We start from the raw sequence: 26,195 nt of genomic DNA on the forward strand, positions 1-26,195 counted from the left end.
TGAAGGGTGAAGAGGATTGTGAGCATGTTTGTGCTGAATGAGGCTGATGGTTGAGGGAAATGCGAGGTGGATGTTTTTGTTTTTTTTAAAGATGAATCTTCACACTAAAAGAGGATATTGGTAGAGCGCCGCTAGTCTTTGTTTTGAAACACCACAATCTATATCGTCTGTCTTTCCAGCGATCCGGGAGGTCGTTTGGTGAATCGGCTGACAGCTGACAAAGAGGATTTAAGGCTGTTTGTCGGCGAGCATTACCGCGTGCCTTTTCAGATCAGTCTGCATTTATTACATTTCGGGATAGACTTGCATAGCTGGCAAGCAACTGTGGGCTACCAATCGAAATTTTTTGTTGTCAATTATTTCAACATGTTAGAGGCATGTTGATTCCAGCCCGGTATCTCTATTGTGGATAACAAAACAAAACAGCCAGGTATCTCTATTGTGGATACCAAAGCAACGACAAATGTGTTCTTCCGGTGCACTGAATTGTTTTACTAAAGAGAACAAAAGCAGTACATGGATCTTAAAAAGGATGTCAAGGATATGAAAGAAGTGCCGAATCGGCTTTCCAAAGGAAGGATTCCGATAAAGATTGTTTTTAAAAATGGGGGGGGGGGGTTAATCCCGACAGGTTCGAAGCATGTAAATGGCAGCTTGCCCTCGGACCCCTGCGCTGTGCCACTTGGACCAGAAAGAAGGATTAAGAGCTCCGGGATTAAGAGGAATACCGTTAACTTCATCCCACGTTTAAGGATTACATCAAATGGATTGCCGAGGCTCTTGTGAGGGGATCCTCTAATCTGAGCAAGTACATTAAAAAAAAAACTCATTGATAAAGAGACTGGAGGATTTCCTGACGTGTGTGCGGAGGGAAAAAAAAACAAAAAAAAAACGAGAGCCCAAGGCTGGTGAAGCGTGGCATCGTTTACCAGCGCTTTGAGTTTTAGATATTTTGTGGGGATTGACAGATGTTATAATGTTGATGGCTGTGTTGGCAATCATTCGCTTATTTTCAACTCCGTATCGGGGTGCGAATAGTTTGAGATTGTTTGTTATGTTAGTTTTTATTTTATTTTGACTTTTTTTTGTAGGTTGTAATTCGCTTTTTAGGGACGTTTTTTTTTTTTTAAAGCTTCATTTTAGTTTTTACTAGTTTATGTATTTGTGTTTTTTAATATATGGAATATTTGTCGTGTAAAATCAAAAAAAGCCACAAGGTATTGTGTCATAAAGTAAACTACATTTCTCAAACAAATGTTTGATCGTCCTACTGTGGCCAGACAATATAACAAAACTCACTGGCATATATTCCTTATCCTCTGCAAAAAATAAAAAATAAGACTGACTGAAGCTTATCGAGTCTGTTGTAAAAGTCTTGATGTGTTTGTTATATTGCCCCCAGGTGGCCAAAGCATGAACCCTACAAGGACTACAATGTGAGGACGGAACAGCGTTTTTTGTTTTTTTGATCCAAAAGAAGAGACAGCTGCAACTGCAATTTCGTAAGGTGAGTGGGCTCACACGACGCAGTCACCACACGCATTGTGTTTCCACACTTGACTATTAAAGGAGGTTAACTTCTTTTTACACTTGAGCCACAACGAGAACTCGGTTCCTCCCGCAATACAATGCTGCTGTAAAATATTTCAAAAAAGAAAGTTTGCCAGGAAAGAGTTAACACAAACGTGCAGGCACTGAGTGTGTGTGTGTGCTGGTACTCACGAGCTGATTGGCTCTGGTGTCTGGGAGATCCTCCGTTTGGCATCTGCAGGTTGGACTCGCAGCTTCGACTGTTTTTAACGGGCTCGGGGCCCTGCGGGGGCGCCGCGTTGGAACGCGTGAGGTTGGGGAGACTACGACGCAGCTTTTCTGCGTAAGAAGGAGAAGACGACGACTTTCAGGCATGTTTGTTGTCGCCAAGCGTTCCCCAAGCGGTACTGGGCCACACAGGGGCACAAAGTTGCCCTCACAACAGCTTATCTTTGGGATATGGGATTTTCGTCGTGTAAAAAAACAAAAAAAAACAAAAACGGTTGTCGACCAATGAGGAACCCCACCCACCTTCGTTCTTGACCACGTTGGTCTGCGCGTCGTGGCCCTGCAGCGAGTGGCGCGGCTGCTGCAGGCGGCTGATGGCGGGCTGAGGCGAGCCGCGCCCGTGGCCGTAGTCCACCGAGCGGGCCGGGGAGCGCGAGCAGGCCGGGTGCACCGCCTCCTCCTCGTCCTCCAGGCTGTGCGCGTCCAGCTCCTGGTCGCTGAAGGTGCTGCGACGCAGCGAGTGGCAGGACGAGCCCGAGCTGCGCCGGGAGGCCGAGGCGGCGTAGTCCTGCCTCAGACCTGACGGCGGACACACACACACACACGTGCGGTTACCCATACGGACCTCTCGCAAATTTCGATCTGTCAGGTTATTTGAGTCGCAGCAGACAGCAAGCGCCACTTACTCTCTTCCTGCATGCGCGCCAGAATCTGGACGTCGTTGACGTTGTTGAGCTTGTAAGTCGTGGAAGAGCCCACCGAGTCTTCGTCCATCTCGGAGGTGCTCAGCTCGCTGTCCACCGACGACTGGGGGCTGACGGCCGGCGGGTTTCGCTCCGCCGCCGCCGCGTTGCGCTGGTGCGCTGCGGAGGAAATGCGTCTTGGCTTTAATTGTGTTGTAAGATTTCACTTCTGTTACGTTTGGGGCTTCCTCCTCGTGGCTTCCGTTATTGGCGTATCACACAAGGGCCAAAATAGTCTTTCAAGATAAGCGTTGGGGTTGCTTGGAAAGTTACAAAGTAAGGTTTCAAGACAGGATTGCGGTTTTGAAGTATGTTTCGAAATTGGGTTTCTAGCCGGGGTTTGGGTTTCAAACGCGATGTTCATGGTAGGCTGAGAGTTTCAAAGTCAGGTATGTCGACAGGATTAGGGTTTGAAAATAGGTTTTTAAGACAAGGTTCGGGTTTCAAGGTTTTTGGGGCTGTTTTAGGGTTTCGGAGAGGGTTTCAAGGAAGGGCTTCAAAGTCAAGTTCCAAGATCAGGGTTTCAAGCAAGGGTTGGGGTTTTAAAGTCAGTTTCAAAACGAGTTGACGGCCAGGGTTCAGATTTCAAGTTAGGGCTTCAAAGTAAGGTTTCAAGAAATGATTAGGATTTCAAAATAGGGAGTTCTAAGCGAGATTCGAGACTCAAGTCCAGCTATGGGTCCGTGTTAGTACATCAGTAATGCATAGACAATTTTTCAGCTCCATAAAGAGAAGACTCGTTCCCTTTGCCGCCTCCTTTGTGGAACAGCGCGGGCGGGTGGTCTTTCCCAACCACATAACACCTCAATCCAAACCACAAACAAGGCGGCGCTTTGGTCCGGCGTTGGTACCTGCGTTGACGGGCATCAGCTGCTGCCTGACGATGGGCACCTTGCTGGGCGTGGAGCACGGCGAGTTGAAGCCGCTGCTGTAGGGGCTGCTCGCCGCGTTTGGGCTGTACGGGCTCCCGTAGGTCGCCTGCTGGTTGTAGCAGCTCCCGTAGAGGCTGCGGCGCTTGTTGGCTGCAAGCATATACACACAGACACACACACACACACACACACACACACACACACACACACACACACAAATACATCGGAATTTTAATGGCTATACAGCGGATTGTAAACCAAGCACACTTTGCCTTTTGACCCAGAGAACTGCGTGAATGAGTTTTTTTTTTTTTTGGTTTGTTTCCTCGAAGCGATGTTAACACGATATCGTCTCCCGAGGGTTCGCAGTACATAAAACGGCCCCGAACTTCCAAATGGACCGAATTCCACAGACACATTCCAACATCTTATGGCAAGTGGAGGCCATTCAAGTCCGAGGGACCGCAACAACGCTTAACAGTGTCGGCCCACAGTCGCTCGGCAGTCTGCCGCGGGGGTGTATTAAAGCGTATGGCGCGCAGAAGTCAATAGAGAGCTTTCAAGCGAGGGCACAATGGAGGCCAGTGTGAGCTCTCGTGTCCTAAGGTCCTGCTTCCAGACTCCACGGGCACGTCCTGTTCTTGTCCTTGCAAACACACGTTCCAGAGAGATCATTTCCTGCAGCTGATTTTTCTTAAAATTCACTCAGTGGCACCCCGGAGAATGTTTGAATAAAAATAAAAATCTCAAGGTCCCACGCCCAAAATAACCCAAACTTGAACAGTACCTTAGTGTCACACGCTTTCAACTCTGCGGCTTATTTCATGAAGCGGCTCATATAAAGACTTTTCTAACGGCCGCCTGTGTACCGTCTTCCTTTGTAAATATCTCATGTTACAATATGGGCACCTGCGGCTTATAGACAGGTGCGGCTTATGTGTGTACAAAATATTTTTTTTCTTTAAAAATGTAGTGGTGCGGCTTATAATCAGGTGCGGTCTATAGTCCAGAAATTACGGTAATTTTTCTCCTTTGTGGATGAATGCCAAGGTTGCTATTTTGACAAAAATCCTACTCGGGTTTTCGCTCAAATGAGTCTGTGGCCTCAAAATGAGTTGCGTTGTAACTTTGCGGGGTCTCCGTGTGAAACGGGGCTCATGTGGATTCTCTCGCAGCGAGAAAGGAGTCAAATTAGTTCTCTGCTCTTGCTGGCGTCACCCACCCCTCTTCCCCACTCCCACTTTGTTATTTAGCCATCAGCACGCATCCGCCATGCAGCGCTGCAAACATGGCACTGAGATATTTTTTTTGTCTAAGTCATGATTCAAAATATCTCCACGCAGGAAACAGGTCCGCTGTATGGTCCCACAGGGATACGGCTTTTAAATGTGACGGACGTCCTCATGGGAACCGAGGAGCTGTCCCCGAACTTTTCGTAATCAGCCGCGATCGCTTCGGGCTGAGAGCGCCTCGCTGTTAGCATGGTCACGCCACACCGGGACGAGAGAACCCTGAGGGGGATTTCACGCCGAGGAGGATGCAGAGGAGCTTGGCTTCAGCACTCCTCGTGCTGTCAAGTTACACAATTCGCCGCACAACAAAGGCCGGCGTGGTGGTTCGTGGCTGAGGCGCTCCTACTTAGCTGATATTTATACAGTATATATATAGAAATTCATGCGTGTGGTGTTTCGTACATATTTATGTGTGCGTTACAGACGGCGATTTTTAACCAGGCAAGGGAGGCGGGGAGCGAAAAGAAAAGTATCGAGTCACTCACGCTCGCGAGGCCTCACAATTATCTCAAACACGTCTCCTCCCTGTTGGGATGTGACTAATGCCTGCCGGCAGATGAACAACTGGCTTCGTGTGTGTGTGTGTGTGTGTGTGTGTGTGTGTGTGTGTGTGTGTGTGTGTGTGTGTGTGTGTGTGTGCGCGCGAGTGTAAACCAAACAGCTCCCATCTCTCGTCTTCCCTGCAGACGCCACATTTCCGTGGCTAACAACCACTCCATGGCAACGGCGTTTCCAGGCGTCTGTTTAAGCGAGCGCGTGTGAAGGGAACGTGTAAGTCCGTGCGTGTGCGTTTTGTGGAGTCGGCGGCGACGCGACGGGGTGGGTCTGCCGGAGGGGTGACGTGATCCGACTTCCACACCTACAAGGATGAGCTCACTTGAGATTTGCTCGTCCTCTTAGTCATCCGTCAGCGGACCGGGTTTGCACTCTGCGGTCATCCCCCGGGTTTTGTCTTGCGAAGTCTCATTTCGGACAACTTAGATGACACTTCAAAATAAGAAACTGCAAAAACCGCGCTGCGTTGAACGCATCGCACGGAACGAGACGCAACAATTCAAGTTTTGGGGCCGTGATCGGATCATACTCAACTGCATTGGAAATATGTTGCTTTTGTGCTCTCGGAAAAAGATGAAGTATAAGGGTGTGTACCTTTGAGGGGCGTGGCCTAGTGACTAACATCGGGAGCTGGAGTCGAGTTCTGGGAGCCGAGAGACGCTCCGTGCGATCATTCTCATATTTTATTTGTGTTTAAGCCTTTCGATCGGCTTTCCTTGACGGATATAAGAGCATGACGACAACCGCCCCCCCAACCCCCACCCTCAAGTGACAGCATATCTAAGGCTCGCTCGCGACGACAATTTCGCCTCACAACACAAAGCAAAACGACAACCTTGACCACTGTCCAACTTTCAGCAAGAGCGTCACATGACCGCATACCGCTGTCAAAATGGAAACTCTCAGTTTAGCCACGAGGACGTGAGAAGTCTCCAAGCCCCCCCCCTCGTCGATGGGGGCGCACTATATTTAGCGGCGGTCAAAGCGTGCAGTCATCACATTGGATGTGAAGCGTCGAGAGTAGAAGCAGTACAAATTGAAAATACTTGGCGGCTTACCCGACATGGTGAGGTCCAGCCTGTGGATGAGCGAGCGCTTGGCCAGTTCCATGTCCGGACTCGGGTTGTCCAGAGCCTGGCGGCACCACACGACGGGGCTCAGCGCCTTCTGCAAGGGACTGTTTAGCTTGGCCTCGTACAGCCTGAAAATACAACATCACACCAAAAGTGGGTTGAATACCGAGTCGAGCGTGGAAACAATCTGGCTTTGGCATGTCTTCCGTGCAAGTCGGATTATGATCAGCGGAAAAAGTACTCGGTGGACAGAACATTTAAGATTTAATATAAGAGCGGCGGCCCGGTGGTCGACTGGTTAGCACGTCTGCCTCACAGTGCAGAGGTGCAGGGTTTGATTCCAGCTCCAGCCTCCCTGTGTGGACTTTGCATGTTCTCCCTGTGCCTGTGTGGGTTTTCTCCGGGTACTCCGGTTTCCTCCCACATTCCAAGAACATGCATGGCAGGCTGATTGAACACTCCAAATTGTCCCTCGGTGTGAGTGTGAGCGCAGATGGTTGTTCATCTCTGTGTACCCTGCGATTGGCTGGCGACCGGTTCAGGGTGTCCCTCCGCCTACTGCCCGAAGACGGCTGGGATAGGCTCCAGCGACCCTTGTGAGGATAAGCGGATCGGAAAATGGAGGGATGGATGTCCAAAAAAACTCTACCGCGCCCCCCCCCAAAAAAAATCAATGTTATTCTTATTTAAACACACATTTATAGGATTCTTTTCCGTAACTTGGAGGAAAATTAAACAATTCCATGTGGACAGTTTTGCAAATAAAATGCAAAGCGGTTCTTTTGTCACTCCCAGTTGAAGTTGAATATAAAACATAAAACTGACAAATCGAGATTTTTTTTTTTTTCCGTTTCCTTTGCAACCTTCCCCACTTTGCGGAAGTTAAAGGGATGATCCAGAATCCATCTGATTCCCAGATTACAGGGAGTGGATGGCAGCAGCCGGTTTAATCTCTGATCGCCATCGGATCAGACGCAAAAACAAAACAGACTGCGCCGATCCACTTCGGATCTCCCAAATAATGTAAACATCCTGTGATGCGATCGACGGGAAACATGTCCGTCAACATTCCTGAAGTTACATTCCCGAAAACGGGGAAGTCGCAATCCATAATCATCCGTCAATTATACTGTATCTACTTTCTGCTATCGAATAGAAGACAATTTATTTGTTCTGCCTGTCACTATAAATTGCTGGCATGGATAGATGACCACCGATACATCATTTGTCATGAATAAATAATTTTCTGATCAATTAGGTGAAATGTGATCATTTCCCACAGCGCGTCAACGTGGCCTCGGCACACCAGTTGCGAATCACTGCGTTATTCTTTTCTATTCTATTCTAATTGGTTCAGCCGGACGTGTTTTTTAAATATCCATCGTTGAATTCTATTTTGTTTTATATCTCAGTTTTACAGTAAGCGAGCACGCTTTGCAACTTAGGAAAAAAAAACGTACGAGTGAGCTTTCTTTTTCCTCCAAGTGATGTTATGTGATAGTCTCGCATTTCTTGACAGTGAAAGAATGACGACAAGATACTAAGGAATACTTTAAAAAGTGTACATTAGACATATGGGAGAAGTGAACCAACAACAACAAAATAAATCCTGGTCTCTCACAAAGGTGAATTTATATAAATTGCCCCCCGTTTGTATGGATTTACTTTTGGGAATAACCCTGCTTTAAATCTGCTCTTCAAGCGTCATCAAATTACATTTTTGGTTGCCAGTTCTGTTCTGGAGCTCCACCTACAGCGGCTGACTTGTGTTTGTTTGGCTGCGGGGAATTCTGAGTAGGAATGTAACCATGGCTGCCGGGCAGAAAAAAAAAAGTGCTGCACTGCTGGAATGAGCCGCAACGTGCACGTGTAACCCAGCTGTGATTCTCATTCAACAAGTCACTTTGTGTTGCGTTCGTATTTTTGTCTGCGTGTGTGCGGCCGTCAGCTCATGACAGTTTTTCGGTACCGTGTCAGTTTTTGCTTTGGCTGGCCAGCTCTTCATTTTTTGGGGGTTTCTTTAAGAGACGGACAGTTACGTAATTATCATTCCCATGGATTGAGAAAGGAGAAGTCATTTTCAGTTTGTTGTACTTTACGTTCGTCTTGACTTTTGCCCGGTGAATGAATATGAGAAAAGTACATTGATACTTTGCTGTCAAAAATCGAACAACACGATGTATTTTCAGTACCGGTACTTTTGCGTAGTTCGGCAGATGGTTCTGGTTGGAAGTAAACATTGCAGAGCAAAATGTTTCAACAAACAATACAATTTTCTAGCCCGTACTGTATATCTGTGAGCGGCAACCCAAAAAAATGCGCGCATCAGTCTCTTGATTGTGCCACGGCGCCAGTAAACAGCAGCAGACAATTCCGGAACTAACAGACTTTTAACAGCTACTGCACGATAGGGCATTTCAACTGGATGCTATTTTCTGTCTGTGAAATTCGAAAGTCGTTAAATCCGATTCCATTAAATTGAGGTTCATAGCTACACAATCTACTGTATATGCAGCCATGAGAAAAAAAAATGTCACACCACCCTTATTTCTTTAGTTCTCTGTTTATTTTAAATGCCTCGTACAACGAAAGGTACATTTTTTTGGGGGGACCAATATATGAACGATTAAGACATTTTCCAGAGGTTTTAGGCATTCCATGTTTTCTTTTGTGGCAATTAGTCACCTGATATACTTTTAGTGTCACCAGACATAATCATCAAGAAATTGACAAAAATATGGCGGTCGCATAATTTTTTTTTTCCATTGTTGCATATTAGGAGTGCGCCTCTCTGCAATAAAACACGATTCGATAACATGGGGCAGGATTCGATTCATGATGGGTAGATTTTTAAAAAGTGGAACAATTTGATTTTGTTCAGTTTCGTGCACTCACATCAAGTAAATCCACAACCGTAAACACTTGCTTGATTATTGCTTTTAGCCTGCTTGATTAAAAAAAAAAAAAAAGTTTAAAAATCTCAAAGTACCCTGGCATCTTTCCACTTTTCTGTATGGAACCCTCGGAAGAAAAAGTTCGAACACTCCCGATCTAGTCTTGAGCCACATACAACAGGTTTCAGATCACAATAGTGTCGGTTGCGTTTGTGGGGCTTCGGGCCCATGGCGCGTTCGCGGACCGCCACCACCCGGCAGCTGTCATCCCCCACTCACCAGCTGTCGTCGTCTTCGTGCAGACAGTCCATGTCCTCCAAGTCCAAGACGTCCACCTGGTCCAGAATGGACGTCTCGCCGTCATCGTCCGAGCACCGCGAGTTCCGGGCCGACCCGGACGTGGCAGCCGAGGCGCCCTCGCTCTCGTACGGCCTCTTGAAGCTGACGCCGTCGTAGGAGAGCCGCGGGCTCCGGCAGCGGCGGTTCTCCAACAGGTCGCCGTAGCCGAACCCCACCCCAGGGGCGAAGCCGACCATGTCGCCCCCCGAGAGCAGCGCCGCTGCCGACGGCGACGATAAGGACTCGTAGCCGGCGCTGTGGGGTCTGTGGTGGGCCGACATCATCATGGAGCGACCCCGGAGCTGCTCGTTCTGCTTCTCGAGCTGCTTCACCAAATCCTGGAGCTTCCTCACCTCCAAGTCGGCGTTAATGTTCGAGTTGATGTCCTCCATGGTGGTTCCCTCGCTAACCCTCACTCAGCGCCCCCCGCCCTCCCCGGGGGAAGAAAAGGCGCTGGTCCGGGGCGGCTCGAGTTGCTCGTCGGTTCCTTGGAACTCCCGCCCCGTCCGCGACGCCTTTCGTGTCCGCCGGAGAGACGTCGTTCACCCACGGTAATTGTTTGGCGGAGTTAAGAAGCTTAACATTGTCTTGCGGGCTCGTCGCTCCTCGGCCATTTCCACAACACACGTCACAACGTTTGAGACAGGCTCTGGCAGCTGACGTCACCGCGGACGGGGGCGCGCACGTAAACCAACACCTATTTGCGCGTTCGCGACAGGGGGGAAAAAAAAAGCTCCTGTTGCGCAACTTTTTACTGTCCTCTCGAGGAGTACTTTTTGTTTTACATTAAATTATTTTGCGTGCGCGATATTTCAGCAAAAATGGGACACCTATAGCACAATTCCGCGAATATGAAACTCAATACGAAATAAACGTTTTTTTATATATACTCCACCTGCAATATTTCATCAGTATGGAATAAATACAAGTGTATTGTTAAGTGCAAATTCGTTTTTGCATATTTTCATACTGCTGTGCATAAAAAAAGACATCTACTTGAGGGAGTCGTTTATTTGAAGAAATGCCACATCAAGTCATATTACTTCAACAAAAAAATTTAAAACACGTGACTAGCCCTGATTTCTGATCAAACTCGAGCAAATTTTTGATATTTTGCTTAAAAATAAAACAATGTTCAATGGGGCGGGGGGATGTTCATCCAAATATGTCAACAAAGGTAATTTTAGAGCTGCAGTTTTAAATAATGTGATATCCGTGGTGTTGGATGCCCAGTTGTGTCGTGACACTCTCTGGGCGGAGGCCTTGAGACCCGCAGTTCGTATCGAACTCAAATATTGCCATGGATGAATTTGCTTTCATGACAGGGCTTGCGTTGCTTTGCAAAATTTTCGGTTTCTCTCAATTTTGTGAAGATTGCGATCAATTTTCCCCCGGAGAGAGAGGGGGCAGAAACAATCAATTTGGCTGAGTCAATACAACGGAAGGGCGTGGCCATATACCGTCAAACCTCGGTTTTCGTCCATAATCCGTTTCAGAAGGCTGTTCGAAAACCGAAATTGTTCGAAAATCGAAACCACGCTCTGAAAAAAAATGTTTATTGAACACGTCTGCTCACAATGGAAAGCGACACGAGGAAGCATCACTTCCTCACCTACCCGAGGAAACGTCACTCCCTCGTGTAAGGAAGCCGAGAGGAGTCAAGTGGTGAATTCAAGTGCACTCAGTTTGTTCGAGAACCGAAATTTGTTCGTCATCTGAGGCATAAAAAACTTGAAATTTTTGGTTGAAAACCGAATTGGTCGAAAACCGAGGTTTGACTTTAGTCTAAAAAAAAATTTTTAAAAAAATTAAATGCTAGTGTCCATTTAGTTCTTGTCTCTAATACACGCGTGATGTCTGAGGTAGTCTTTGCGATTGAAGCGTTTGTTGCACACGTCGCAGCTGAAGGGCCTCTCACCTGTGTGGGTCCTCATGTGTCTCTCCAGATAGGCTTTTTTTGTGAACCCTTTGGCGCAAAACAAACAAGGAATAGCCGGCTTGCAAGAATTGACTGCACTGACCACACTCACTGGGGTGGTTTTCTTGTATTGCCTGGCGACCCGCTTGTTGCTTGTGTGCGTGCCCATGTGTCTCTTCAGATGGCAGCTTTGAGCAAACGCGTTGCCGCACAAGGCGCACACGAATGGCTTGACGCCCGTGTGAATGTTCACGTGTCTGGTCAGGTTGGCCTTGAAGTTGAAGGTTTTCTCACAAAAGGGGCAGCTTAAGTGCGTGCCGGCAGGATTCTGGCCCGTCCTCACGTGTGGTCGCAGGCTTCTCATTTTGCCAAACGCTTCGTCGCACTGAGAGAAGCTCAAAGGTTTGCTGTTTGCGGGATGCGGCGCGTAACATTCGGAGTTTGCCAGAGATACTGTGGGGGCATCGATCTTGGGAAAAAACATGGCGTCCACGACTGGTAGCGGAGCAATTTTGTCAGATTCTTCGCAATGCTCGCCATCCGCTTCAGCGTGACTTGACTTCTCTTCCACACTTTGAGTGTGCTGAAACTGTGAGGACAGACCTTTGTCCTCTTCACTCTTCAAATGGACATCAGTCAAAGAGATTGTGTTGATCCCAACGTTCACCATCTTGTGGGGTGGAAGCTGCTCCCAATCCTGACAGCTCTGAATGTTCTCTTCTTCTATTTTAGTGGGGCTTTTGATCTGGAGGCACTTCTCTTCCCGCTGCTGCCATTCAGAGGGAACAACTTCTGGACTCTTCACCAACACCTGCTGCACATCTGCGAGGGAATACAGACAGGTTTGGAAAAGTGAAAACCTATGCTCTCTTTTGAGACAGATGTTAATGCAAGTAATCAAAATGACAAAAGTAGAAAAATAATGTAAAATGTCATACAAAACCAGCAGCATATTGGGCTGCAGCAATCGGGTGTTTTAGAGGTGCAAAAATTAATCAACTAAATAATTATTTTTGATATTCGAGTAATCATTTAGACACCGTTTTAAATTTAAAATTGTCTTTGCCATTTCAGCTTCTCAACAGTAAATACTATCTGATTTCTTATTCCTGCATGCAAAGCCAAATTTTAAAAAATCTTTTTGGAAAGCAATAATCAACATTTTTGCACGTTGATTTCTACGGGGCCCCTAAGATAACAAGGAAGGGAAAAAAATGCGCACCTTATCTCGCGAATTGGGTAGTCAATTTACGAATCACCGAAAGCCTCCTAATTCCTTAAAATGAGTAGAAACAAGTCAACAAACCTTTGTGGAAACTACGAGACTCCAAAATGGCCTCCGGTAGTTGCTCGCTTTTTCGCTCTTTCTCCACTTTTGTTCGACGAAGTTCTTCTTCATACTCTAATATTGTTGTTTCAAAAAGTTCATATATTGCCTGCATGGCAACGTTTAGTCGCTCCTTCATTACCTCTCTCAGCATTGTGACTTTACACCTGTTGACACAAAATCGTGCAAATGTGAACGCCTCCCTTGCTCACGTTGTCGATTCGTTTGCCGCTCCCAAGCTAATTTCAACAACTCTAACTCGGCACACTCGCGACGAAAGCGGTTCAGAAATGGATGGGGAGTTGGCTTTGGCGAGAATTATCTCAATATTCAGGCGGTGCGGCTATTTTTTCTTTATCACTTATTGGACGAGCGTGACGCTAAGTGAGCAACACAAAGACACGTATTTCTTCTTCACTCGCTGTTTTGCAGTAGCTAAGACCCACCACGGTACACTGCTGCCATCCTGTGGAGAGTCGTGCTTATTACCATTCATCGGTGATTTTTATATATAACGCGTATATATGTCAGGTTTGTGTCTGGAACGTTCCCTGGTTGCTGTCAGGTTTTATACTTTTGCCTTATTCGTCTAAAATGTTTGTTTCGGCCATTTTTTTTTTGCTATTAGTCGTCTTGTTCTTTTGACAAATAGTATCTGATTTTCACCAGACCATCTTTTATGCTATATTAGTCTCCTTTTTTTCTACATTTTTGGTCATTTTTTTCCATTTGTATTTTCTTTTTTGGTCCGTGGTAACCCAAATTGGTGCACCGCTATTACTAACCTATGCTAACGCAGTAGGAAAGGCAAGATTTCAGTTACTGGCATGAATAAGGCCATAAACAAACAAATGAAAAACAGTCAAGTGAGCATAAACAGAGGACCTCTCAAGGTCATTTATTTAATCTTTACATATCCAGGTAAGGCGACTGACAGCATTTCCGATTGGCGACCTGGCTGCTAACGACAAAACTAAGATAAAGCAAAATAAACATACTCAAACCGTACAGTTGATACAGACACATAACGCATGACGTCATAGCACATGATGAATAAAAGGTTCAATAAAAAAAACAGGAGCAGCAATCGTGGACAGTAGGGGATATTTGTTTTTGTTTTTTAGATCAATATGAGAACAAATATTCAGTCTTGAGTACGCGCCAATACAGAGCGCCGACACATTTAGTACATTAGATATGTAAAATATCCTTTAACACAATGACGACAAATTGTGAACAAAGACCTTACTTTCGGAAGCAAACGATGGTTCGCGGGTGTGTCAAACTGCTGCAGGAAAGCGCCAACTACCACCAAGGACAACCTATTCGATATATTTTTACTTACGTATAAGTAAAAATAATGCTGTCCATCCCCTAATGTACAGTATCCCACAGTTATTTTTTAAAAAATGACATTAGGGTGAAGTTAGGTGAGATTTCTTATTTGTTTCAGAAGATCAACCAATAGTTGAGGCTTAGGTAATGGAGAGTGCGGGTGGTGGTATGTTTGGTGAGCAACGATGAGCAATGTAAGTGCCAGAAGAACATTTTCATAGAAAGTAAGTTGAAAATGCTTGATAGCTTTTTTTTTTCTACCTAAAGTAGACAAACTGTGAGCTTGTTACATAGTCACTTCATTAGCGTTGGGCCGTCCTGCTTCTTCATTCGTGTTTTTGTTGTCCCCGGAGCATTTGTGATTTTTAATCCTGTACTTAAAACAGAATCTTTTAAGACACAAGCTGCACTGGAAAGGTTTTTCCCCGGTGTGTATTCTCATATGCTTTGGGATGTACGATTTGTCCATAAAACTTTTTGCACAAATTGGACACCTAATCTGTTTCTTGCTGCGTTTTTTCACACGTTTGTTTGAGCGGACAGGTTTCTCGATTGCGTGCGTGACGTTCTCTGACCGCGCAGGATTCTCGATGGCGTGCGTTGCGCTCTCTGAGCGCGCAGGATTCTCAACTGCGTGCGTTGCGCTCTCTGACCGCGCGGGATTCTCGATGGCGTGCGTTGCGCTCTCTGACCGTGCAGGATTCTCGACGGTGTGCATTGCGTTCTCTGACCGCGCAAATTTCTCGACCGCGTGCGTTGTCATGTGCCTTGTGAAATCCGATCTTTTGAGAAAACTGTGACCACAAACCGGACAATTCCAGCCGGTGTGTATCATCGTGTGCCTGCTCAAATATTCCTTCAAACTGAATCTTTTGTCACAGAACGGGCAGAGGTAAGGTTTCTCTCCCGTGTGCTGCGCCATGTGTCTTTTCAAACCGCCCCTCGTCGCAAACGTTTTCTTGCATTCACAGCACTGTCTGTTCTTGTCGGTGTTCAAAGAGTCTTCCGTTGGGTTTTCGGCATGTCGTCTGAGGTCCGAGTCCGGCGTGGCTCTAGTCTGGGAACTTTTCACACAAGCAGAGCCGCTAGCTTCGTGTGCCTTAAAGGAGAATCTTTCACCACTCAATGAGGAAGCGAAAGCTTTCTCCCTTTCGGAATCTGAGGTATCATCCATGTCTGATCCTGGAGCCTCGGCCGCCATCCTCCCCCCTTGAAGCCGCTCTCCATCCCAACTGCTGTGCAGTGCTGCGGTCATGTCGGGGGGCTCTTCCAGTTTTGCCACCAACGCCTGCTGCGTGTCTGCGCCATCTAAGGAGAGCAAAATATGATGAGCAAACAGCATCGGTTTCACGAGAACAAATTCCGTGAAAGAAACTAAGCCCCCATGTTTGCATGGTTCCACATCATTTAAAAAAAAAAAATGCATATAAGGTTCATGGGCGTCTCACACAGGTGTCGAACCCAAGGCCCGCGGGCCAAATCCGGCCCTTCAGGTCATTCTATATCTCTACTATGACGATGCAGCTTTCTTCTGAAGACAGAATGCGCACTCTTCTGAGTTGTTGAACAACATCTCAATGTCAATGCCACGAAGTCAACACTGCAATTCTCAACTTTAGTCGCATATTCATCTTTTGATCACGAACCCCAAAGAGTCTTTCAGTGTACAACAAAAACAAAGGAAATTGCCCTTGCTGTTCCATAACATTTGAAGGGGACTATATACAATAGTTAGAAAAAATAAATAAATAATAATCTGGTGGAGTGGTCTCTCTCATCACCACTTTGCCCTTTTGACTTCTTTGAAGGTCGTCCATGAAAATCACGGATGCAACACATTTGACGCAACAGAAAAGAGAGTGAACGGGCTAAAATTGGCGGCACTGTTTTTGTGCGGCTCCTGCGCATCGACCTTTCCGTCACAAATGTTGGAATTCCAATGCAGGATGTTAAATGCCAAGAATAAAATGTCACAGAATTAAAAAAAAAAAAAAGTTTTTTTTTTTGTATCTGGCCCACCGAGCAGTTTCATGATCACAAGTCCGTCATCTTTTTACATAAATTCAACCTTCTGTTCCGCCAACATATTAAATGTTTATTATTTTTAATTGAACTCACGAGATAATTTGTAGAGTTTATTTTTGAACAACTTTAAATAGGCGTGTAACATTTTTATTTCATGAGATAATCGGTTGAATAAATTATCATTAACATTTAAAATAAAACAACATACGCACAAATAAACGAGGAGCTTAACCACAATTTAACGTGCGGTGAGCATTTAAAAGGTTTGCTCGAGGTGTAACGAATTGCAATCGCAAAATCGGCTTGGATTTAAAAACGGCGCAGACCCATCGACTCAAACGGAATCATTCCACTGAAATTAAGTTCCTGAATCTTATTGCACCCCATCTGCTAAATATATGCGTGTGTGTTTTAGAGGCGCAACAATTGATAAATTGACATGTCGGCCATTATCAAATTAGTCAATGAGTATCATTGATTGTGTCCCGCTCAAATTCGCTCCGTATGGCGAAATGCACGCCCCCTATCGGTTCCCGCGGGTATTGCCGCATGTCAAATCACCTTTAAACTTAGGTGTAATGAATTTCAATCGCAAAATCGGCTTGGATTTAAAAACAGCGCGGGCGCATTGACTCAAACGGAATCATTCCACTGAAATTAAGTTCTTGAATCTTATCGCACCCCATCGGTTAAATATACGCGCGTGTGTTTTAGAGGCGCAACAATTGATAAATTGACAAGTCGGCGATTATCAAATCAGTCAACATACTCATCGATTGTTTCCCGCTCAAATTCGCTCCGTATGGCGAGATGCACGCCCCCTATCGGTTCCCACGGGTATTGCCGCATGTCAAATCACCTTTAAACTTCTTTCTAGTCCTCAAAGCTTCTTCGCCGTCGTCGCTGTAACAGGCGTCTGAAGAGTTCATCGTCACGTCATCCGTGTCCGCTTCGGAGGGCACGTCGTCACCGACCTCTCGTTGACTCGGGTCGCTGGATCGCAAAGCCCCCTCGCCCACGTGCGAGCTCAAGTGAGATAGCAGCAGCCCTCGATTCGAGAACCTCCGACTACAAACTGAGCACTGAAAAGGTTTCTGGCCAAAGTGTTGCTTCTCGTGTCTCAGCATATTCTGCTTGAAGGAGAAACTTTGCCCGCAAACCGAGCAAGTAAAAGGTTTCTCCCCAGTATGTATGACCATGTGTGCCACCAAATAAGCGTTGGAGGGACACTTTTTGTCACACTGAAGGCATTGATGGCTGCTGGCGTCGGAGCTCTTGGCGTTCTCCGAAGGTTCCGGGGTGCGGTTGGGATCCGATTGCTGCGCTTGCGATGATCTTTCAGTGTCAGCTCCCGTTGCCAGCGCTTCCTCCCTTTTATGTTTTCTCCTCATGTGTTGCTTCACGTGATGCTTCAAGAAGAATCTTTTATGACAAACCAGGCAAGCAAAGGGTTTGTCTCTCGTGTGCGTCTCCAACCCGCTTTGGTTGACGCCGCCGTCCGTCTTGCGACCTTCGGCGTTCTTATTTGTCTCCGAAGGTTCCGTTGGTGATCCTTCGCCACGCTTTTCACTGTCTCTCTTCGCAAAATGCTTCAAGGAGTATCTTTTATCGGAGCAAGCGAGAGGTTCGTCTCCCGTGTGCGCTACCATGTGATTTCTCAAACCTTTTTGGCTGTAAAACGTTTTCTCACATCGAGAGCACCGAAAATCCTCGTCGTCATTGCGATGAGTCGTATTACCTTCGCGGTCCTTACGAGTCCCTCGCTCGTCATCACTGTGAGCGGTGCCAGAGGAGTGTGACGTTATGTCATCTACATCTGACAACGGAGCAAAGAGGCTGTCCGGTTCCGATTGGAGATCTTCACAGTGAGGACCATCCGCTTTGGGTTGGCTCTCCCCACGTGGGGGGGTGTGCTGCCATAGCTCGGGAAGCTTCTCCGCGTCCTGACCGCCCCACACGTCCTCCGCTTCCTTTTTGATGCACGGCTCCCGCCGCTGCTCAGGGGAATTGCATGGTTCCACATCATTTAAAAAAAAAAAATGCATATAAGGTTCATGGGCGTCTCACACAGGTGTCGAACCCAAGGCCCGCGGGCCAAATCCGGCCCTTCAGGTCATTCTATATCTCTACTATGACGATGCAGCTTTCTTCTGAAGACAGAATGCGCACTCTTCTGAGTTGTTGAACAACATCTCAATGTCAATGCCACGAAGTCAACACTGCAATTCTCAACTTTAGTCGCATATTCATCTTTTGATCACGAACCCCAAAGAGTCTTTCAGTGTACAACAAAAACAAAGGAAATTGCCCTTGCTGTTCCATAACATTTGAAGGGGACTATATACAATAGTTAGAAAAAAAAAAATAAATAATAATCTGGTGGAGTGGTCTCTCTCATCACCACTTTGCCCTTTTGACTTCTTTGAAGGTCGTCCATGAAAATCACGGATGCAACACATTTGACGCAACAGAAAAGAGAGTGAACGGGCTAAAATTGGCGGCACTGTTTTTGTGCGGCTCCTGCGCATCGACCTTTCCGTCACAAATGTTGGAATTCCAATGCAGGATGTTAAATGCCAAGAATAAAATGTCACAGAATTAAAAAAAAAAAAGTTTTTTTTTTTGTATCTGGCCCACCGAGCAGTTACATGATCACAAGTCCGTCATCTTTTTACATAAATTCAACCTTCTGTTCCGCCAACATATTAAATGTTTATTATTTTTAATTGAACTCACGAGATAATTTGTAGAGTTTATTTTTGAACAACTTTAAATAGGCGTGTAACATTTTTATTTCATGAGATAATCGGTTGAATAAATTATCATTAACATTTAAAATAAAACAACATACGCACAAATAAACGAGGAGCTTAACCACAATTTAACGTGCGGTGAGCATTTAAAAGGTTTGCTCGAGGTGTAATGAATTTCAATCGCAAAATCGGCTTGGATTTAAAAACAGCGCGGGCGCATTGACTCAAACGGAATCATTCCACTGAAATTAAGTTCTTGAATCTTATCGCACCCCATCGGTTAAATATACGCGCGTGTGTTTTAGAGGCGCAACAATTGATAAATTGACAAGTCGGCGATTATCAAATCAGTCAACATACTCATCGATTGTTTCCCGCTCAAATTCGCTCCGTATGGCGAGATGCACGCCCCCTATCGGTTCCCACGGGTATTGCCGCATGTCAAATCACCTTTAAACTTCTTTCTAGTCCTCAAAGCTTCTTCGCCGTCGTCGCTGTAACAGGCGTCTGAAGAGTTCATCGTCACGTCATCCGTGTCCGCTTCGGAGGGCACGTCGTCACCGACCTCTCGTTGACTCGGGTCGCTGGATCGCAAAGCCCCCTCGCCCACGTGCGAGCTCAAGTGAGATAGCAGCAGCCCTCGATTCGAGAACCTCCGACTACAAACTGAGCACTGAAAAGGTTTCTGGCCAAAGTGTTGCTTCTCGTGTCTCAGCATATTCTGCTTGAAGGAGAAACTTTGCCCGCAAACCGAGCAAGTAAAAGGTTTCTCCCCAGTATGTATGACCATGTGTGCCACCAAATAAGCGTTGGAGGGACACTTTTTGTCACACTGAAGGCATTGATGGCTGCTGGCGTCGGAGCTCTTGGCGTTCTCCGAAGGTTCCGGGGTGCGGTTGGGATCCGATTGCTGCGCTTGCGATGATCTTTCAGTGTCAGCTCCCGTTGCCAGCGCTTCCTCCCTTTTATGTTTTCTCCTCATGTGTTGCTTCACGTGATGCTTCAAGAAGAATCTTTTATGACAAACCAGGCAAGCAAAGGGTTTGTCTCTCGTGTGCGTCTCCAACCCGCTTTGGTTGACGCCGCCGTCCGTCTTGCGACCTTCGGCGTTCTTATTTGTCTCCGAAGGTTCCGTTGGTGATCCTTCGCCACGCTTTTCACTGTCTCTCTTCGCAAAATGCTTCAAGGAGTATCTTTTATCGGAGCAAGCGAGAGGTTCGTCTCCCGTGTGCGCTACCATGTGATTTCTCAAACCTTTTTGGCTGTAAAACGTTTTCTCACATCGAGAGCACCGAAAATCCTCGTCGTCATTGCGATGAGTCGTATTACCTTCGCGGTCCTTACGAGTCCCTCGCTCGTCATCACTGTGAGCGGTGCCAGAGGAGTGTGACGTTATGTCATCTACATCTGACAACGGAGCAAAGAGGCTGTCCGGTTCCGATTGGAGATCTTCACAGTGAGGACCATCCGCTTTGGGTTGGCTCTCCCCACGTGGGGGGGTGTGCTGCCATAGCTCGGGAAGCTTCTCCGCGTCCTGACCGCCCCACACGTCCTCCGCTTCCTTTTTGATGCACGGCTCCCGCCGCTGCTCAGAGGAAGCCTCTTGGCGACTCTGTTGCTGCACGGCTGCACCACACAAGGGAAGGCAAACACGATTAAAACTTCAGTCGATTTTATTGGGGAAGTAAACTAAACAAGACCAAAAGGAGCGCCGTGAGTTTTTTTTTCTTTCCTCCCGCTCAACTACAAAGTCGTAGATAGGAGTAGGCTCAAATGATATGGCAACATATGTGTGTTGCATCAAGACACTTGTTTTTCTTCCCCAAACATTTGGTGACCTCGGCTTTAAATTCCATACATATTACAGCACTGTCAATTAACAGTTTTTTTTTAAACATTCAATATTTTTAGTTTAGCCCACCGAAATTATCATTGACCTTTTCACAGCATTTCTTTCAACCGGGGGTCACCAACATGGTCGCCCTCAAGGACCACATGAGCTTGTTCTAAAAAAAAATAGCTCACCGCTGATAGGACACTGTGCCCAAATGTAAACACTGTCAGTGATTTATTGACATAAAGCGTTGGAAGTTGATATTTAGCGGTTTCCGAATTACTTCGAGATTAGTGGCTTTGCATAAATGTAGTTTATTATTATTCATGTATCTGATCATGTTTTTCATTGAGTGACAGGGATACCCCTTGAAAATTCTTGACAAATGTCCCCCCCCCCTTTTACAAAATTAAAAATGAATAACCATCAACCATTTACTATCCTAAAGTGATAATGATGTCACCGTAAAGCTTAGTTCGTGATTGTTCAGGGAAATGCGTAAATATTTTTGAAATGTTGCTAACATACCTAAGGTCGCATTAATGGGTACCCAAGAAATAAAGTGTCCCGTTTCAAAAAGGTTGGTGAACCCTACTTAGCAGACAGCGCCCCAGCAAATAAGCACAAATTAGGCCCGGGAACGAAGGGGAACGAACCTTCACCTTCGAAGGCCAAGAAACTCTCTCGTACACTCTCATTCTTTCGTCCCGCACCCATTCTTAATTTTTGTCTTCCATAACTCATTATCAGGTTGACAAGATGACCGCTTGTAAAAAAAAAATCAAACCTTTGTGTAGTCGAACGCGAAGGTCGGCAACGGTGGCGACTAGTTCGTGTTCTCGTCGTTCGTTCTCCTCCTTCTTTCGATACAGTTTCTCTTCGTAATCTGCGATAGTTCTCTCAAATATTTCAAATATTTCTTCGGCGGCCTGGTTCAGTCGCTCCTTCATTAATTCTTTCAACATTTTGACTTTACAGATGTCCACGCAATAATCGCGCTAGAAATTGCTAACCTCGGCCTGCACGAGCTCCTTCTGCTTCCTTAGCTGTTTTTTTTTTAAATTTTTTTTTTTTACTTCTTGTTTTTTGACAGGCCGCATCTGCTATTCAAGGTGCATTACCGCCACCTGCTGTGCTGGAGTATGAACGGTGCTATTTCATGGATTTTCATGCCAAGTCAAGACTCTCATTTAAATTACAAATTAAACCTTTAAACGTTTTCAGTTATATGCAATACTGTGCCATGTTGAACATCAAATTATATTTACAATCTTTCCAATCGAATCCACCATTTTTGTCCAGGCCTTAAACATTTAGAGCTACTTTTGTCAGATTCAAGTTTCTGTGACCACTGTGGGTTTTTTTCTTTCGTTCACGGAGGATGCATGTAAACCAAAGATACAATCACAGATCTCAGGAAATTCCAGTGTGTGCCTTAAAACCATGCATGGTACATTTCAGACAAAATATTTTGGTCATTGACACGTAGGTCGCACAATCCCAACAGGAAATGAAAAAGAGGAAGGTTAAAAGTTTTTTTAAGCAAGTACTTTTTATTTGATCTTAAGCCAACAATCAATACATAAACAATTTCCATTCAATGAGAAATACGGCGCATTTTCAATTCAAACGGAATACCTGGTGGGGGTAGCGATACACTTAGCGGACTTCAGTCAAGGTCGTGTCAGTGCGGTTTCTCAGCACAGTAGCTTAGTACAACTTTGTGATGTTGCCGTGGTGAGTGCTGAAAAGACAACCGTAATTTAACAGCTTTAATAGTTGATAGCTAAACTGTTTTTCATATTACAGTAATTCATTGTTCATTTGCCGTTATTTGAGCGTAAGGCTCACTTATGAGACCAAAACATTGATGTATAATAAGTCTATCGCTATGGATGGATGAAGATTAATTTATTGCTTGTGAATGTTCAAAAATTCAATGTTGCCCGGGCAATAAATAATCGTAAATTAAATCGCAATTTTGAGGAGGGGAAAAACAAATCACAACTGGATTATTTTTTGAAAGCGTTCAGCCCTACTTCATACAATTAGTCATTTAGTCTGCGGATGTGCGTACGCTTCGGACATATCGCCACTGTTGCCAAGGCGATGTGTGTTATCGCTCTCAAGAGTCCTTAATTGTCTCCAAAGGTTCTTCGGCTTGGTCACTGTGCTCCGTGTCGGACGATTGTGACATGTCGTCGTCCAAATCTGAGAGTGGCGCAAAATTGTCTGCCGGTTCGCCATCGGCTTCTGCCGTCATGAGTTGACTCGAGCTGCTGGAAGCCAAAGGATTCTCCTCCGCATGCTTTCTCATGTGCACGATGAGGCACTCTAAATCTATGAATCTGTTTGCACAAACCGAACAGGTGAACGACTTCTCCCCGGCGTGCGTCCTCATGTGCTTTCTGAACTGCGATCGACGGGAATAACTTTTGTCGCAGAACGAGCACCTGAAAATTTTCTCTCCCGTGTGCAGGCTCATGTGTATTCTGAGATACGAGCGACTGGAGAATCCTTTCGAGCAAACGGAACACGTGAAGGGCTTCTCCGTCGCATGTATTCTCATGTGTTGTCTGAGATAGGATTTATGAGAGAAGTTTTTAGCGCACACCGCACACGCGAACGGCTTCTCCGACGTGTGCGTGCTCAGGTGCAGCGTGAGGTAATTGCTACACGAGAAGCTTTTGCCGCAAAGAGAACACATGAAAGGTTTCTCGGACGTGTGTATCCGCTTGTGTCGTTTCATTTCAAACTCCACGTAGAATCTTTTAGCGCAAACGGAGCAAGAGTACGGTTTCTCCCCAGTGTGAATGGCCATGTGTCTCTTCATGTTCTGCTTGATGGAGAATCGCTTAGCGCATATGGGGCAGGCGAAAGGTTTCTCTCCGGTGTGCGTTAGCATGTGAGTTTTCAAACTTCCTTTGTTGGCGACCGTTTTATCACATATAGAACAGTTAAATTGTTTGCTGTCGGCGGGATGCGCCACGTCACCTTCGGAATTCTTTAGAGTCTCCGATGGTTCTTTGGGGTCGTCGCTGTGGTCGGCGTCGGACGATTGTGACATCATGTCTTCCATATCCGACAGTGGGGCGAAGTTGTTCGCTTGCGAGCGGAGATCTTCGCCGGGTTCTCCGTCCGCTTCCGTCGGCACGTGTTGACTTGAGCTGCTGGAGGTGGAAGGTTTCTCCGACACATGTCTTTTCATGTGCATTCGAAAATGCGAGCTGCGGGAGAAACTTTTGGCGCAGACGGAACACGTGAAAGGCTTCTCGGATGTGTGCGTCAGCATGTGTCTCTTCATTTCAAACTTATCGTAGAATCGTTTGTCGCAAAAGCCGCAGGAATGGGGTTTCTCCCCCGTGTGTATGGCCATGTGTCTCCTCATATTCTGCTTGAAGGAGAATCTTTTGTCGCAAACCGAGCAAGCGAAAGGTTTCTCTCCAGTGTGCGTCACCATGTGATTTCGTAAAACGCTTTTGTTGGTAAACGTTTTGCCACACCCGGAGCAAATGTACAGTTTGGTTTCAGCGTGATAAGTCAGATCGCCGTCAGACTTCTTTTTCATTTTCAGAGGTTCTTTGGCGTCTTCGCTGTGATCGGTCTCGGAAGACTGCGACAACACGTAGTCCATATCTGAGAGCGGCGCGTCGTCGTCGTCTACTTCTGCTATGTTTTGACTTGTGCTGCTGGACGTCAAAGCTTTCTCCGTAGCGTGAGTTCTCACGTGCTCCTTCATGGCGGCCTCGTCTCGGAATCTTTTATCGCAAACGGAGCAGGGGAAAAAGGCTTTCTCCCCCTCGTGCACACTCATGTGTCTCTTCATGTGATGCTTCAAGGAGAATCTTTTATCACAAACTGTGCAGATGAAAGGTTTCTCCCCGGTGTGCGTTACCATGTGGTTTTTCAAAACGCTTTTGTTGGTAAATGTTTTCCCACATTCGGAGCAGTCAAAGTGTTTGCCGTCGCTGTGATGCGGTCCCTTTGATTTCTTTTTCGTCTTCAAAGGTTCTTTGTCGTCATTGCTGTGATCCGTGTCGGATGAGTGTGACATCATGTCGTCCATATCCGAGAGTGGAGTCCTGTGTTCTCCAGCACCCTTTATTGCCATGTGTTGACTCGACACCTCCTCACTTGGAATGTGAGGAAGCTGCGAGGACTGACCTTCATCATTTTCACTCTTAACGTGGATGCCGGTCCATGTGAACTCTGTAACCTCAGCCTCCTTCGGCCCTGGGAGCTTCTCCGCGGCCTGACTGCTCCACACATCCTCCTCTTCCTCTTTAATGTGGGCGGGCTTTGCTGGCTCTTCCCGCTTTTGAGAAAGAACCTCTTCTTGACGTTCCACCTGCTGCACATCTGCATTATACAAAGAAAAAGCACAGCAGTGAGCATGTCTTGATTTTAAGAAATCCAGGGACAAAAATAGGGCAACAACTGATCCAATTCATATAAACATTGCACTAATAATTGGCGTATATGATGACAATATGTAAATACTGTACTGTAGTTCGAGGAGTTGAGACCTCGCGAGATCTTGAAACGCGATTGGTCGCATCCAATATGGCGGCCCTTTTTAAACTAAGCATTTGTGCGGTTAATCATCAACAGTCTCACCTTTAAACAAGACTTATTGTTAAAACAACAACGATGAACATAACGGGGCACTTGTAGAGACCTTGTTACGAGTGTTCGTTTGAGGAAATTTCCTTGCAGATGTTAAAACGTTGAGGACAAAGAAGTAAACAAACCTGCTTTTAGCAACAGAACATGAGGCTTGGAAACATCGTCCCATCGTCGTAGCTCGTTCCCGTCTTTGCTTCGACGAAGTTGCTCCTCGTACTCCGCTATGGTTCTCTCAAACAGTTCGATAATCTCCTCGACGGCCACGTTCAGTCGCTGCTTCACCAACGTTCGCAGCATTTTCACTTTGCACATTTTTTGACACGATGACGTTAGCGACGTCTCGCTAACCTCAGCGTCTCTCTGTTAGCAAGCTACGCTAATTCGGACAATTCCAAAGTTCGCTTTGACGAAACTCAACAAGAAGCGTTGGTATTTTATATGTTTGCCTGTATGGGTATAGAAGCATTAAGTAAATGAAGGCAAAAGATTGCTTTCGCGTTGGATTTTACAACGACATCTGGCTAACTTAATCCCTTTTCTTCTTTCTGTACTTCGTGAGTTGATTTAGAAGTGGCAAACGGCTTTTGGATACATTACCGCCACCTTCAGAACGATGATTGTAGCGCAGGCTGATTTTATTCTTAGCCTCTGAGTTTCATAATTTTTTTTTTGGAATAGATTACAAGATATAGCATCTCATAAAAGTGACTACATCTTCACATTTCTACAAATGCTTAATTATCTCTTTCCACGGGACAACGCTGAAGAATTGACTCCTTTGCTACAATGTGAAAACGTTAATGGACTTACGTGTAAGGGTAAAACTAGTCATTTGGTTTGGAACTCTTCTC

General features: G+C 45.9%; 4 protein-coding genes across 7 annotated transcripts in view; all 4 read right to left on the reverse strand.

Moving 5' to 3' along the window:
- Positions 1-10,456, reverse strand: part of slain2 (SLAIN motif family, member 2) — a 20,707-nt gene extending 10,251 nt beyond the window's left edge. The window contains exons 1-6 of the mRNA XM_019896582.1: positions 9,467-10,456; positions 6,279-6,421; positions 3,353-3,523; positions 2,445-2,621; positions 2,062-2,337; positions 1,696-1,869 (exon numbers count right to left, since the gene is read on the reverse strand). Coding sequence (XP_019752141.1) covers positions 1,696-1,869; positions 2,062-2,337; positions 2,445-2,621; positions 3,353-3,523; positions 6,279-6,421; positions 9,467-9,918 — 1,393 coding nt within the window. The 5' untranslated portion in view covers positions 9,919-10,456. The remainder of the gene's footprint in view (positions 1-1,695; positions 1,870-2,061; positions 2,338-2,444; positions 2,622-3,352; positions 3,524-6,278; positions 6,422-9,466) is intronic.
- Positions 10,457-10,671: 215 nt separating this feature from the next.
- Positions 10,672-13,384, reverse strand: LOC109532285 (zinc finger protein 846-like). 3 transcript variants are annotated; one of them, XM_019897081.1, is made up of 3 exons: positions 12,751-13,384; positions 11,445-12,266; positions 10,672-10,989 (listed from the first exon to the last, which is right to left on the reverse strand). In XM_019897081.1, exons 1-3 carry the CDS (start codon positions 12,923-12,925, stop codon positions 10,943-10,945), a joined length of 1,044 nt encoding a protein of 347 aa, XP_019752640.1. In that variant the 5' UTR covers positions 12,926-13,384; the 3' UTR covers positions 10,672-10,942. The 3 variants fall into 3 exon arrangements, with proteins under 3 accessions (XP_019752640.1, XP_019752638.1, XP_019752639.1); XM_019897079.1 differs by having other exon boundaries at positions 10,672-10,993; positions 11,337-12,266; positions 12,751-13,382; XM_019897080.1 differs by having other exon boundaries at positions 10,672-10,990; positions 11,326-12,266; positions 12,751-13,382.
- Positions 13,385-13,638: 254 nt separating this feature from the next.
- Positions 13,639-21,785, reverse strand: LOC109532284 (oocyte zinc finger protein XlCOF6-like). The gene is made up of 3 exons (XM_019897078.1): positions 21,506-21,785; positions 19,335-20,510; positions 13,639-15,414 (listed from the first exon to the last, which is right to left on the reverse strand). The coding sequence occupies exons 1-3, from the start codon at positions 21,681-21,683 to the stop codon at positions 14,393-14,395; spliced, it is 2,376 nt and encodes a 791-aa protein (XP_019752637.1). The 5' UTR covers positions 21,684-21,785; the 3' UTR covers positions 13,639-14,392.
- A 466-nt stretch (positions 21,786-22,251) lies between these two features.
- Positions 22,252-26,145, reverse strand: LOC109532420 (oocyte zinc finger protein XlCOF6-like). Of its 2 annotated transcripts, XM_019897314.1 has the most exons (3): positions 25,470-26,145; positions 22,805-25,077; positions 22,252-22,774 (listed from the first exon to the last, which is right to left on the reverse strand). In XM_019897314.1, the coding sequence occupies exons 1-2, from the start codon at positions 25,654-25,656 to the stop codon at positions 22,844-22,846; spliced, it is 2,421 nt and encodes an 806-aa protein (XP_019752873.1). In that variant the 5' UTR covers positions 25,657-26,145; the 3' UTR covers positions 22,252-22,774; positions 22,805-22,843. The 2 variants fall into 2 exon arrangements, with proteins under 2 accessions (XP_019752873.1, XP_019752872.1); XM_019897313.1 differs by having other exon boundaries at positions 22,252-25,077.
- Positions 26,146-26,195: the final 50 nt, after the last annotated feature.

Source organism: Hippocampus comes, unplaced genomic scaffold (genome assembly GCF_001891065.2).
Source record: "Hippocampus comes isolate QL1 unplaced genomic scaffold, H_comes_QL1_v1.1 scaffold22, whole genome shotgun sequence".
NCBI classification, from domain to species: domain Eukaryota; kingdom Metazoa; phylum Chordata; class Actinopteri; order Syngnathiformes; family Syngnathidae; genus Hippocampus; species Hippocampus comes.

Excerpts from the sequence above, each read along its gene's own strand:
- LOC109532285 (XM_019897079.1), bottom strand. The coding sequence starts at position 12,925 with ATGCTGAGAGAGGTAATGAAGGAGCGACTAAACGTTGCCATGCAGGCA. Across the intron at positions 12,267-12,750 it reads GTCTCGTAGTTTCCACAAAG|ATGTGCAGCAGGTGTTGGTG; the intron begins GTTTGTTGACTT and ends ATTCCCTCGCAG.
- LOC109532284 (XM_019897078.1), bottom strand. The coding sequence starts at position 21,683 with ATGTTGAAAGAATTAATGAAGGAGCGACTGAACCAGGCCGCCGAAGAA. Across the intron at positions 20,511-21,505 it reads TCGCGTTCGACTACACAAAG|CCGTGCAGCAACAGAGTCGC; the intron begins GTTTGATTTTTT and ends TGTGTGGTGCAG. Across the intron at positions 15,415-19,334 it reads GACTAGAAAGAAGTTTAAAG|ATGGCGCAGACACGCAGCAG; the intron begins GTGATTTGACAT and ends TGCTCTCCTTAG.
- LOC109532420 (XM_019897314.1), bottom strand. The coding sequence starts at position 25,656 with ATGTGCAAAGTGAAAATGCTGCGAACGTTGGTGAAGCAGCGACTGAAC. Across the intron at positions 25,078-25,469 it reads TGTTCTGTTGCTAAAAGCAG|ATGTGCAGCAGGTGGAACGT; the intron begins GTTTGTTTACTT and ends TGTATAATGCAG.